The sequence below is a fragment of the Stegostoma tigrinum genome, chromosome 27, assembly GCF_030684315.1.
Source record: "Stegostoma tigrinum isolate sSteTig4 chromosome 27, sSteTig4.hap1, whole genome shotgun sequence".
Taxonomy (NCBI): Eukaryota; Metazoa; Chordata; class Chondrichthyes; order Orectolobiformes; family Stegostomatidae; genus Stegostoma; species Stegostoma tigrinum.
The window spans coordinates 17,138,951-17,151,812 of NC_081380.1; the positions used below are offsets into that span (position 1 = coordinate 17,138,951).

General features: G+C 39.7%; 1 protein-coding gene across 8 annotated transcripts in view; it reads right to left on the minus strand.

The window, feature by feature from the left end:
• LOC125464533 (RIMS-binding protein 2) overlaps positions 1 to 12,862 on the minus strand; it is a 218,364-nt gene that overhangs the window by 61,632 nt on the left and 143,870 nt on the right. For all 8 annotated transcript variants that reach the window (XM_048557017.2, XM_048557015.2, XM_048557016.2 and 5 more), the window contains 4 exons: positions 9,253 to 9,575; positions 7,530 to 7,639; positions 6,603 to 6,712; positions 1,147 to 2,019 (listed from right to left, as the gene is read on the minus strand). In XM_048557017.2, the coding sequence (XP_048412974.2) occupies positions 1,147 to 2,019; positions 6,603 to 6,712; positions 7,530 to 7,639; positions 9,253 to 9,575 (1,416 nt within the window). The remainder of the gene's footprint in view (positions 1 to 1,146; positions 2,020 to 6,602; positions 6,713 to 7,529; positions 7,640 to 9,252; positions 9,576 to 12,862) is intronic.

The following is a 12,862-nucleotide window of genomic DNA, read 5'->3' on the forward strand; positions in this document are numbered from 1 at the left end:
CAGGAAGGTTGGGTGGGGAACAGGAAAGGTAGTCAAGTGTCAATGAGGTGGGCACTGCTGTGGCAGACAAGAAAAAGTGAGGGCACTTCAAGATGGAAGAGCTCTCAGAAAATTACTAAATTATAAAAATTATTTCTGGCCATGCTTGTTTGGCTATAATTATGGAGAAGGAATCCCTTCCATAGGATGACTTTTGGCCTCTTTGGCCCCTTTTTGCCTGCTTAGTGGATGCCACCAACAAATTGCTAGATTTTATATGCAAGGAGAGATACCTTTGCCATTCACAAGATCCACACTTCCTCAAACTGGTCCCAAATAGCAAGCTGACTGCCATAACTGATGACCTACCACTGCAGGGCAGCTAGCTGCTTCTGTAGCTCAGCTGCACCAGGTAAGATTATCTGGAGATGGAAATGTGCCTATCTACTGAGTTACCAGTAACATTTTGGGATTCCCATCACCCTCTCCTTTCCTGCCTCCATAATATTCCACCCCTTATTTCAGAGATCAGTGAAAACATCCAGCACTAACTTAGACATCATGATGAATACATTCCAGTTTGCCCATGCGGTGGACCAGCAAACCTAAATACACAGAGTCTGCTAACAGTGAATATGATACAAACTGTAAAATCCATTCAGTCCCAACATCAAAGGCTAATTACCCCAACAGGAACTCCCCTCCAGCTTTCTAACAATGCTTCCTGCACAAGCTACAATTGGTTCAGTACTGAGCACCTGCATTATATCCCACATAAATCCAGACTCCAATCAGCTCTGGTCTTATTACCTCCCACTATCTCCGCTCGTTGATCTCAAAATCTTTGTTTAAAAATGTCCTCATGGCTGCACTCCAGCTTCCTTCCATATACCAGCTGGAACTCTTCACCTTTATGACACTGGTTGAGTGTGTATTCATACCCCCCAATGCTGGCAAAACCTTCAGCCATCAAAACACTGGAATTTTATTCATTAAACTCATTCAACCCACTACTTGTCACCTCAAATCCTAGCTCTTCAATCACACTGTCAATCTAAATTTCAATTTGTATTCAACTTCCCTGCTACAACATTCTATTTGACCTCCCAACACCTTAAGTGGTTGTATATTTCTTGTACTGAAGAGATAATTTGTGAAGGCACTGACCTCCTGGTAAGGTTGAGAACTGAGTACATGTGCATTTGAGCTGCCGTCGATCCGGTGGTAGTTCCCACGGTATTTGGTGTGGTCTGGCTTCCACTTTCACCTTGTACTTCATATTCGGCCTCAGATTCATCAGGGAGTAGGAGTAGTTCCCAGCTTTCACGACTGTGTACTCCTCCTCATTGAGGAAAATCACATGGGTGTAATTACTGTTGCTTGGCAACCAAGAAATGTCTGCTGACGTTGCGGTAATAGCCTGAACTTTCAACTGCATAGGTGCAACACAGACATCTTTCCCCACAAGCATGCTGCTACATATGATATCAGAGTTTCCTTTGTCAGTCACACTTTGCACATAGATGCGGTAAGCTTTCGAATTAAGGTCTAGTCGCTCAATTACAGCTTTGGTTGGTGAACCAAACTTGACATTCATCCGCAGCTCTTGATCCACATAGATATTATAGCTGAATATTGTACCCCAACCACCTGGCACCAAAGGGGGCTCCCAGCTGACAATGATGCTTTTGGCAAGCTGTTTAATCAAGTTCAGTTTCCTGGGGTAAGGCACCACATCCTCATCATATTCGGCCACTACTTCTGCATTGAGAATGAAACCATTGCTCACAAGGCTCTCTGGCTTTAGTTGTGACCCATGCAGACCGAGCTCCTCATGAAGGCTGGAGATCTCCAGCTTTTCAATGCTGTTTTTCCTCAGTGAAAGGCTTTTCTCACTGCCACTATGGAAACTTATCTCTTGGAATGAATTGTGAGACAGCTCATTGATTTCTGGGGGTTGAAATGCTAACATGTCCTCATCAGATACACGTTCAATAAAGTTTGAAGGGACTAGTCCTCTTCTCCCATCCATCAGCTCTCCTGAAAATAAATTCAGGACATATTGAATGTTAAAATTCCAAAGGTGAAATGCAAATAAATGAGAAATGAATTGCTGAGACAACATTCTACAACAACTCTGTAGGATTGCAGGCATGCATAACAAAGTTCCATGACTCTACTATGCTGCATCCTTAATTACTAGAGATAACATAAAATCATCAGACACTATAAAATGTGGAGATCCACTACACTACACACCTCAGTAAACATTAACTGGGAATTCATTTGTACATCTAAAAATTGAAATATATTGAAACTGAATGGTTGTACATAGGATTTTCACACTTGTAATGTATTTCACTGTAAATAAATGCTTATTATTGTATGGAAAGATTGGCAACAGTTCCATCCTTTATCACTTGGCTTTTTGGAACACAGCAAGGTAGCAGAGAATGCATGGGAAGTTTGAAAACCAAGAAACCAAAGATCACTGGGGCCACTGTGAAAATTGTCAGAGCATTCATATAAATTGTCAGAATATGATCGCTCAGTGATGTTCTCAAAGTCTGAACTGTATGACCAGTGGGAAGAATGAAAACGCATGTAATGCCTCTTTGAAAGAGAATGGGGTAAAATATGAATGAATTCCATCAAATTGGTGCTCATCTTTTCAATATTAACAAAGGTTAGAGTTCTTGAAATGAAGTTTATAAAAAAACAGTCTATGAAATGAGGCATGGTCAGAATTTGATAATCTTGACAAATCAATATCCAATAAATGGAAGAATATATCATGGAGTTTAACAGATTGCACAAAAGGGTGAAGAAGTTTAATCCATACTGTAATTTGAAATACTGCATTGTGCTGAGATGTAGCATATTGATGACTAGTTTTAACAGGTATACTATTCTCAGGTACAGAGGTCTGCTCGGTTAGATGTTGCTGGCTTAAAAAAAACTCATGAGGAAATTGTCGTTTCCTTCAGTCTTATTGGAATAAATGAGAAATTATGTGGTTATAAAAAGAGCCAAACAGTCAATAATTGCCAGATTTCAGTATTATCCAGAAATTGGATTCAGGATCAATAACACAAAGAATTAAAGACAGGTAGAATTAAAACGAAATAACAAGGTGTAGAGCTAGATGAACACAGCAGGCCAAGCAGCATCAGAGGAGCAGGAAGGCTGACATTTCGGGCCTAGACCCTTCTTCAGAAATTTCTGAAGACGGGTCTAGGTCCAAAACGTCAGCCTTCCTGCTCCTCTGATACTGCTTGGCCTACTGTGTTCATCTAGCTCTACACTTTGTTATCTCAGATTCTCCAGCATCTGCAGTTCCTACTATCTCAGAAATAAAATAAAAGCATTTTCAGCAGATATGACAATTACAGCAAAAGACCATACTGGAAAAAAACTAATGAGTGAATAAATCCCAGGATTATCATGGAATAGTTAATTAGTGCTTCAGGATTAATTCTAGTTATCATTATGGAATAAACTGCCGAAACAGGAAAGGCAGCATCTGGAAATGAAACATGGTGAAGAGAATGCTGAGGAAGAAGACAGCACTATGATGAATATGAACAAATTATACTAGTCATAAAAAGGTTTAGTCCTGTGATGAAGATGGACTTCTTTAGGAATTGTACTTCAACAGCATATAGAGCAAACTGGTGAAAATATTGTATTGGCTCACTAAGCTGTAAGGATTAATACAAAATTAATGATTACAGAACTACTACTTGTGAAGACAACACATTGAGATCACTAATGGGAGTTTTAATTCTAAGGGAAATTACTGGAGTAAGTCTTTTTTTATAATTACTAATGTGCCCTTCAGTAAGATCTCAAATTGTTTAGAAAATATTCTGTGCAAAATCAAACTTGACATGGAGTATAATAAGGCAATTATTCTGGACAGTCATTGGCCTGTCAGTTGTCACACGACTTCAGGGTTTGGTCCCACAGGTTTGTTTGAAATCACAAGCTTCCAGAGCACAGCCCCTTCATCAAGTGAAGTCATTTGGATTATCCAGTGGTGACATTGTTGTATCCCCCTAATTTACTCTGATATTTCTCATCTATGTTAGACAATGATTTACGGAATTAGGTTATAAGAATATGACAGGAATAATAAAATCTATCCTAAAGACACATAGGTAATTGTCAAAGGTTAAATAACTTGCTAAATGGTGCAGGTGTAATTGATGAATAGCATCTGAGGTTAGTAGCAGAGAGTTGAGAGAAATGTGGGGTCTTTACATGCAGCAAGAGAGTTATAGAGGATAAAAGGGTTCTGAAGTCAAGGGAGGACAGCATAATGAATTGAGACAAAGGTTGAAATCGCTGAAGATGAGCAGTCTTTCAATGCAGAGGTTGTTGAAGGAAAGCAGTGAAGATATCTCAGTGGGAAAATATTATTCTCCTCGGGTGGAGGTGGAAAGTCCAAGCTACAGAAGAAGGAACAAGTGAGATACTCAGTGGAGAAGAAAGTGCCAAAGGAGTGGTAGGTCAGGCCCAAGTACGATCTGGTGATAAATACCATACCACCACCACAACATTCTTGATGAACAAGTAATGGAAGATAAAACCAGATAGGAAAATTTCATTGTGGGGAAAGGTCCTTCACTTTTCAGCTACATTTCTGCTATTTTATATTATGCTCTGCTATGATATTGATGCAATCTTCCACAATAATTTTATGAATGCCAAGATTTTGTTCACAAGTGATCAGTCACTCACAATGGAGAGGTGTAGAAGGGTAGTTAAAGCTGAAATTCTGACAATGTCCTATAGGTCAGCATTCGGAGGAGTGATCTGGATAAGAAGGGCATTGACAAAGTTAGCCTCCAATGATGCACTGATGAGGAAGATCAACTCGTGAGTGGGATTGAGTAATTTTAGTGCTGTTTATAAAGAACCAGTGTCCAGTTGCAAAGAAATGAGAAATGATGATAAACAGGAGGGAAAAACAGTGGACATAAAATTTAAAGTGAAATTACGGTATTGGGTTTGTCAGCCAAAATAGGTACAGTGTGGATTCAGCTCAAGTTGCATAAATAATAGGGAAGCATAAGGATCTGACTGTAAACTGAAAAGGCATTAAACTGGAAACAGGAGTCAACACACAATCAAGAGCTAAATGAAATGTCCCATATAGGAGTAATGATGATATAGATAGAGAAGAGTCAGTTTCGAACACTGGTGAATTGCTTTCAAGTTCCTAGCCAGGAGGGCTGATTGTGGTATTGCCAAGGAAATGAGGATGCAGAGTCTCTAAGGTTTTAGAGTAGATTTGTAGCTCTAGCTGTGGCTGTTGTTGGTGGGCTCGCTGACCTGGTTCCTTGTTCCACAGACATTTCATTACCCTGCTGGATAACATCATCAGTGCAGCCTCCAAATGAAGCATCAGTGTGTTTTCCCACCTCTTATTTAAACTCTGGTGTGCACTGAGCTGGATTACCCCATTTTTGGTTTTCCTTCGCAGTGGAGTGTGTATGGGGTCGAGCTGTACGTGTTTATTGATGACTTCCTTAGTAGAGAACCATGCTTCTAGGAATTCCCATGCGTGTCCCTGCTTCGCCTGTCCCAGGACAACTGGGACAACACCAGTATCCTGGGACAGATGAAGCAGAGACATGCACAGGAATTCCTAGAGGCCTGGTTCTCTACTAAGAAAGCCATCAATAAACACATAGAGCTCGACCCCATGTATACACCGTTGCGAAGGGAAACTGGAAGTGAGGTAATCCAGGACCAGAAGATGTAGAGCTGGATGAACACAGCAGGCCAAACAGCATCAGAGGAGCAGGAAGGCTGACGTTTTGGGCCTAGACCCTTCTTCAGAAAAGTCTAGGCCCAAAACGTCAGCCTTCCTGCTCCTCTGATGCTGCTTGGCCTGCTGTGTTCATTCAGCTCTACACCTTGTTATGTCAGATACTCCAGAATCTGCAGTTCCTACCATGAGTGAAGTAATCCAGCTCAATGGACACCATTTTTTAAATAACAGGTGGGAAAACACAACAGCACTTCATTGGAGGCTGCACTGATGATGTTACCCAGCAGTAATGAAACATCTGCGGAACAACGAACCAGCTCAGCGAGCCCACCAACCACAAGTAGACAGTCAGTTCAAAAGGAAGATTACAAGCTAAGAAGATATAAAATCCAGTAGCGGAAAAGGTTCATTCTTCAGTTCAAGGGAATGATTATTTGATCAGAAACAGAAAAATCAGTAATCTGTGATCAATCAAATAAGTGGGGGGTGGGGGAAATGACTATTTTCAAAGCTTCTTCAAGGTGAAACAGTCAATTTGATTGGCATCCTATTCACCATATTAAACATTCACTTACTCTAACACCACAAAGTGTAAACAGGGTGTATCATATAGAGGATGCACTGCAAGTAACTCAGGAAGATTTCTTTAAAAGTGATAAATATAGGAGGTTGACGGCAGTTGAAAACTGCTGGTCTGTTCTGAAAAGATCTTTTTTCACTGTTTGGATATTTTTGGAACACCATGCACTCTAACTTGGTAACAGAGTTATAAGCAGAAGAGGCAACAATCATATTTCATTATACGATAAAGAATACTACTTTCTAGTATTTAAAATAGTCAAACCTTCATAAAATCCATCTTCATCCATGTCCCCATACACATAAATATATTCTCCTGCTGTTAGGGGCAGTTCTGCCTCTGGATTTTCATTGGGGCCATCAAAAGGATTGTAACTGGAAGAGATAGAGAATTCAAGAGGAATTGAGGTGAAGTGAACAACATGGGCCTGATTCTGAATAATGCTGGAAATCATGCCAACAATGCCCCTGCCCAAAATTGTTCAAAATTGTCCTGCACCAAAACTTGAGAAACAAAATCACCTCAATGAATCAAATCACTTCACTGACAATATGATGGAAAGAAAGACTCCCTGCGCAGGTTTCTACTGAATCCAGAGGTACATACTCAATGTATAACTTGTGATGCTGACTGAACATCTGTGCACAGGCACACCACACATTGGCACAAAGTCAACAGAAACTCCCCTATTAGATATGTAAGAAACTTTTTCAAGTTTACTTCATTCATTCTACGGTCAGGGAAATGATACAAATTACAGCAACTCATTGGCAAAGATCTGCTATTGCCAGAATGGTGGATCATTTACAATGTGTGGACTAAAAGCACAGGTCATGAAATACCGTCAGAGTCCTCCAGCAGCCCTGTGTCTTCATAGATCGAAGGCTAGCAACAATATCTATTCTAGAAATACAGCAGTTGGAAAACAAAAGCAGTGCTGTTATCTTGCCTCCTTGAAGGCATATTTTGGCTAGTGAGCTTCTGTTCCTTTTTTAAAATTCTATACTACAGTGAGACTAATAACTCTCTGAATCTTCCCTTTTGTGATTTTAGCTGGATAGTGGACACTGGATGAAACTGCAAACAGCATCATGCAGACCAAATAATGCAATCAGATCTGCAAATGTAATGTTTATTCGTACAGAGCACAGTGGCTGATGACTCAGCAAAAGAGAACAAGCATCAGTTCACCTGTAACGTGCGATGAACACCTTCAATTTTGCTGTTACCCTGCTTTCGGGCTCAGGAATAGATGAGACGTTGTCAAGGTCCAACTCCTCAGCTTCGCTGGCTGTATCAACCTGCGAAGCAGAAATGACAACCAGTAATCATGACAAGGAAAGTTTCAAAGGCTTGCAGAAGGGATAAATGTTCAAAATCTCTCATGTTTGGAAAATACATAAATTGGCTGGAGGGCACGTACAATAGAGGAGGGAATAGAACATGATATACCCAATGCCTCCTGGGGATGGAGGTTGGGAGGTCTTAGGAAGTGGCTGCGAGGGTGATGGGGAAGGAAGAAGAGAGAGAGTATAGGATCTGTGGGGAAAGAAAGGCTGCAAGAGGAGGTGTAGTTAAAAAATTGAGGTAATGGAGTGGGAAGAGAGGAGGCTGCAAGTGGAGGTGACGGTTGGAAAGCAGAGGAGAGTAACGTAAAAGGGATAGGCAGGAGCGGCAGGCTGGAGTCTGTGGGAACCAAGTGCAGAAACGGGGCATATTAATAGGGAAGAGGCTGAGGAAGGTTAGGGGGAGGAGGAAGCTGAAGAGAAACAAGAAAATGAGTAGGGGAAAGGGAGGATGACTGTAAAGGAGTCAGGGAAAGGGGGGATGGCTGTAAAGGGGTGGAGGAAAGGGGGATGACTGAAAAGGGGTAGGGGAAAGGGGGAGGCTGCAAGGGAACAGGTGGAAAGGAGGAGGTTGCAAGGGAGAGGGAGAATAGGGCAAAACTGCAAGGGAATGGGTGATGGGGGAGGCAGCAAGAGAATAAAGGGTAAAGAAAAACTGCAGGAGGAAAGGTGATGTTTAAAAAGATGAGAGGGGGAACAGTTTAAACCTGTCAATAAAGGAATACTCAGTTAACAAGGAGCCAGGAAAACATGAAATCAGTGAAGTGATGACTTTCTCACAAATGAATATGGAATCTCTGACTTAAGCCTGCATACACCAGGAGCTTACTATAGGGGGAAACTGTAGTGGCTGCTTCTATTACAGTGAACACTGTGTCAATTGTGTAATTTTGTCCTGAGATTGAGATATGAGATATGAGATATAACAGAAAAAAAGATGGTACTTTTCTTATTAAAATCTTCTAGCTTTGTACCCATGAGATGAACCGTATTAACCCTTACCTCACCAGTCAGTGGAAGGTGTGCTTTCTGTATTGAGTTGAGTTGAGTTGAGGGTGACAGCTTTTTGAGTGTAGATGTGGATAGAAGTGATACAAAAGGAAAATTTGCTCACATATGCCTATTGTTTTGTGCCAATATAAGTACTGTGGTGTCTAAGAAATTAATGCCTTACTTACGTGCCAAGGCTTTAAATTTAATAGAGCGTTGGTAACTATTGAAAATATTGGGAAATTCTTCGAATTCCATACCTGTGTTAAGTTCAAATACTTCATATGTCAACAGAAGTACAAAACATAGTGTTACTAGGTAACTATATCACTTAATGAACGAGTTAGGGAGAATGAAAAGGAGCAAACCAAAAGGTAGCCTCAAAAGTCAGAAGTAGCTTCAAGAAAAGTGACAAAAACATGTACTTCGTGCCCTGGTGTAGGAATGCAAGTTGAACTGGGAGCTCAATCTCCTGGAGATAGACTAGAAAATTTGTAACATTAAATAAAGTAAACTTCTAACTTACAAGTCAATCTGTGAAATAAGTATACTCATGACATTATTGTACTGTGACTTACCTCTGGTGTCATGCAAGACTTTGGGGTACTTTGTGCTGACTCTGTTTTTGGAGTGCCTTTGCTGGAGCCATGAGTCGACTCTGGTCCAACTTTGCTGGTGATGGAACCAACTTCTGTTTCTGCCTCCTCAGATTGCTGGGAGACACTGATCATTTGACCCTTTGCTTCACAGGCAACCTGCTCTTCTTGTTGCTCTTGTTTTTCTTCTTGTTTTTCTTCTTGCTTCTCCTCCTGTTTTACTCCTGGCTTATCTTCCTGCTTCTCTTCCTGTTTCTTTTCTTCCTGTACTGGCTGAGGAACTGCTGGAGGAACACGTTCCACGTCTACAGGAAAGAGAACTTTCACACTAGAGCACAAGAAGCTTTTAGCTGCGAGTTGTTGACACAAACTTTTACATGCAGGAAATACATATTCTAAAAAAAGTGTTGTGCATTATTACTCTTGCATTTGAAAGCACTGTCCTCACTGCCTAGCAATGGCAGTTATCTGCCAATCAAGTGGCTTCCTGAATAAGTGTTAGTTAATTGGCAGTTGTAACTTGGGCACAAGTTACAAACTCGCCACATAAGTTGTAACTTGGGCACAAGTTACAAGCTCGCCACATAAGTTGGTGTTTTCTATTGCACAAAATGTTTTGGGAACCAATTTCGAAGTCAGGATTTTGAAATACATTTGGCCACACATTTGCTTCACACTCCTGGATGATAAAACTGGCAGAACTAGGAATGATGCACTGCTTAAGTGCCTGATGAGTTCAGATCCAAATTAAAATCAAAAGCTACTAGTTTCCTGAGCCATGGACTATTTTGGTGCAGAATGAAGAAGATTAGAGAATCAAATGGGTGGCTCAAAGGGTGGTAAAGGAAGAAAGGATCTGATAGATGGGAGATTGATGCCAGTATTAAGAAAAGGTGGGCAAATTGTATAACCGAGGTTGTGGGTAGGGTCTTAATATACAATAAGTGCAAGAGGGCTCAGCTAAAGTGAAATATAAAAATCTAAAGAGCTAGTTCAAGACAACAGAATCATGTAGCAATTTGGTTGCAGGCAAGCATTGTGAAACGGGAAGGTTTAGTGGAAAAAGTCCCTGCAAATAATAAAGTCATAAAATAAAATTGAGCACTGTGTACCTGAATGTGCAATGCATTCACAATAAGACAGACAAAGGACTGCCACAAAGACAGAAAAATAGTTTGCAGCTAGTTGCATTTAGCGAGACCAACTTTCAGGCTCAACAAGTTTTAGAATACATAACCCATTGGCACAGTAGCATTAAATAAAGTCAAACAAAGAGAGGTCTCTGTTTGATGATCATTAATTTATTGACGCCACCAACCTTCACGAGCTCTCCCTTATTTTAATGCAATTGGCCCTGTTGAAGGCACTTGAATGGGACTGGAGTATGTTGCTTTCAAACTTCATATGAAATTCAATTAATTTATCACCACCTGTCATCATCCTAGTTGGTTCCTAATTGTAATTAAGATAGAGCATTAAGCAAGAAATAATTGTCACCTGGAATAAAGACAATGCAATAGGAGATTTTAAATATACATTACTTAGACTGGACCAGTCAAATTCTAAAAGTGATATGCAAAATGTATCTATAGAATGCATTTGTGTACTTTGTGGAATCAGCTAGGTATAAAGCTATTTTCGACTAAGTATTATGCAATGGGACAGAGTTGATTTTTAACTTTTCAATAAAATATCTACTGAAAAAGAATGATAAAAATGCAGTTCAACCAAGAGGAATATATCTAAGCTTGCTGTGCAAATGCAAACTGTGAGAATGATACAGAGGCTACAAACAGACGTAGACATATTAAGTAAGTGGGCCACAAGATAATAGAGGAAATATAAATGTGGGGAAGTGTAAGGTTATTTATTTTGTCTGTAAGAATAGAAAAGCATAAATATTTCATACAAAGTGTGAAACTTGTAAACGTTGATTTTCAATGTGACATGGATGTGCTCAGACAAGCAATAACAAAAGTTGGACTGCAAGACAGCAAGCAATTGGGATGGCTTTGGGAAATTGGGTACAAGGATAGATAGGAAACCAAACTTGCACATATTCTTCCAGATATTGTTGGTTAAACAATGTCTGGAAGAGCGTGTGCAGGTTTGGTTTCCATTTTGAAGGAAGGATTTACTCGCATTGAACTCACTACAACAAAGGCTTGTTTGATTGATTCCTAACAGAGGGTTATTCTTTAAAGCAATGGTGAGTAAATTGGGCCCATACTCTCTCAAGATCAGATAAATGTGTGGAGATGTCATTCTAACATGCAAGATTCTGAACAGAATTGAAAGAGTAGACATTGGCAAATTGTTTCTTTTGTTGGGCAATCTAGAATATGACAGCACAGTCTCGAGATTAGGAGCTGATTATTACTTAGAAAGGAAATGAGGAGATCAATTTTCTCTCAAAGGGTTGTGAATCATTACAATTCTCTTACCTAGAGGATTGTTGAATACATTTAATACTGATATAGACAAGTATTTTAGTCTCTCAAGGAATATGGAGCAGGCAGGAAAATGGTATTAACACCATTGTTCATCAATATTCCATCTAAACGGTCAAGCAAGCTCAAAAAGTTTTACTCCTGTTCTTATTTCTTGTGTTCCTATATTTTAATGTGTTACTATTGCAACAAGGAAATAAAGTGGAGAAAGTGGACAAATACTTAGATACACAAAATGACAATAAAATTAGTACCATTCTAATAAGAAAGAAAATAACTAGTCTTAACTAGATAATTAACTAGAATAAAAATGCTGACTAAAGCAAATTGGTAAGTATGGCAAAATGTGACAAGGGTTTTGAAAAATTAGAGGACTTTAAACATTGAGAGACTGAAAATGACCAACAGCAACCTGAATTAGCAAATGTGAACATATGTGAATATAACAACAAGGACGGACAAGGCAGAATGGTCATGATAAATAACTGTAGGGGTAACAATGCTAGTGAGTGGCACTGCAGGTAGCATTATGGATGGTATTAATGTATGGGTAAGGCTAATATGAGCGTGACCGGAGAGTGGCTAATATGAAAAACTGAGAATAATTACTTCAAATAGCATTATAAAGACTAGGTACTGTGAGAAGCAATGTAGGTGAATAAGTAATGAAGGTGACACAACAGAAGAAGAATTAATGCCAGGTTTATGGCCGATGCAGGCTTATTCACATCATGAAAGTCCTTCTGAAAGCAGAGCAATTGGATATAACTTGAATGCATTGTTTCACTTTATTTATTGTTGGCATCTATCTGACGTATATAAATAGACATTTCGTAGCACAGAATGTGAATAATATGGATACTGATTGGTATGGGCATTGTCATAGAGAACCTGGTCTATGTGCCCACCAATCAGCACTCTCCTCTCATACAAAATAAATGTTGATTTTCCTCTTAAATTGGCATTTTTGTGTATTGTCCGGATGACTGCAAGATGAAAACCTTTGACAAATTGCGATTATTTTCAGCAATACTGAAGCATGTAACATATTAAATGGTACTCATATAATAAATGGGATTTGGAATCTCATTACAAAGATAGTAAGTGGGACCAGGACATTAACGAAATTGAGTGAGGGTAAA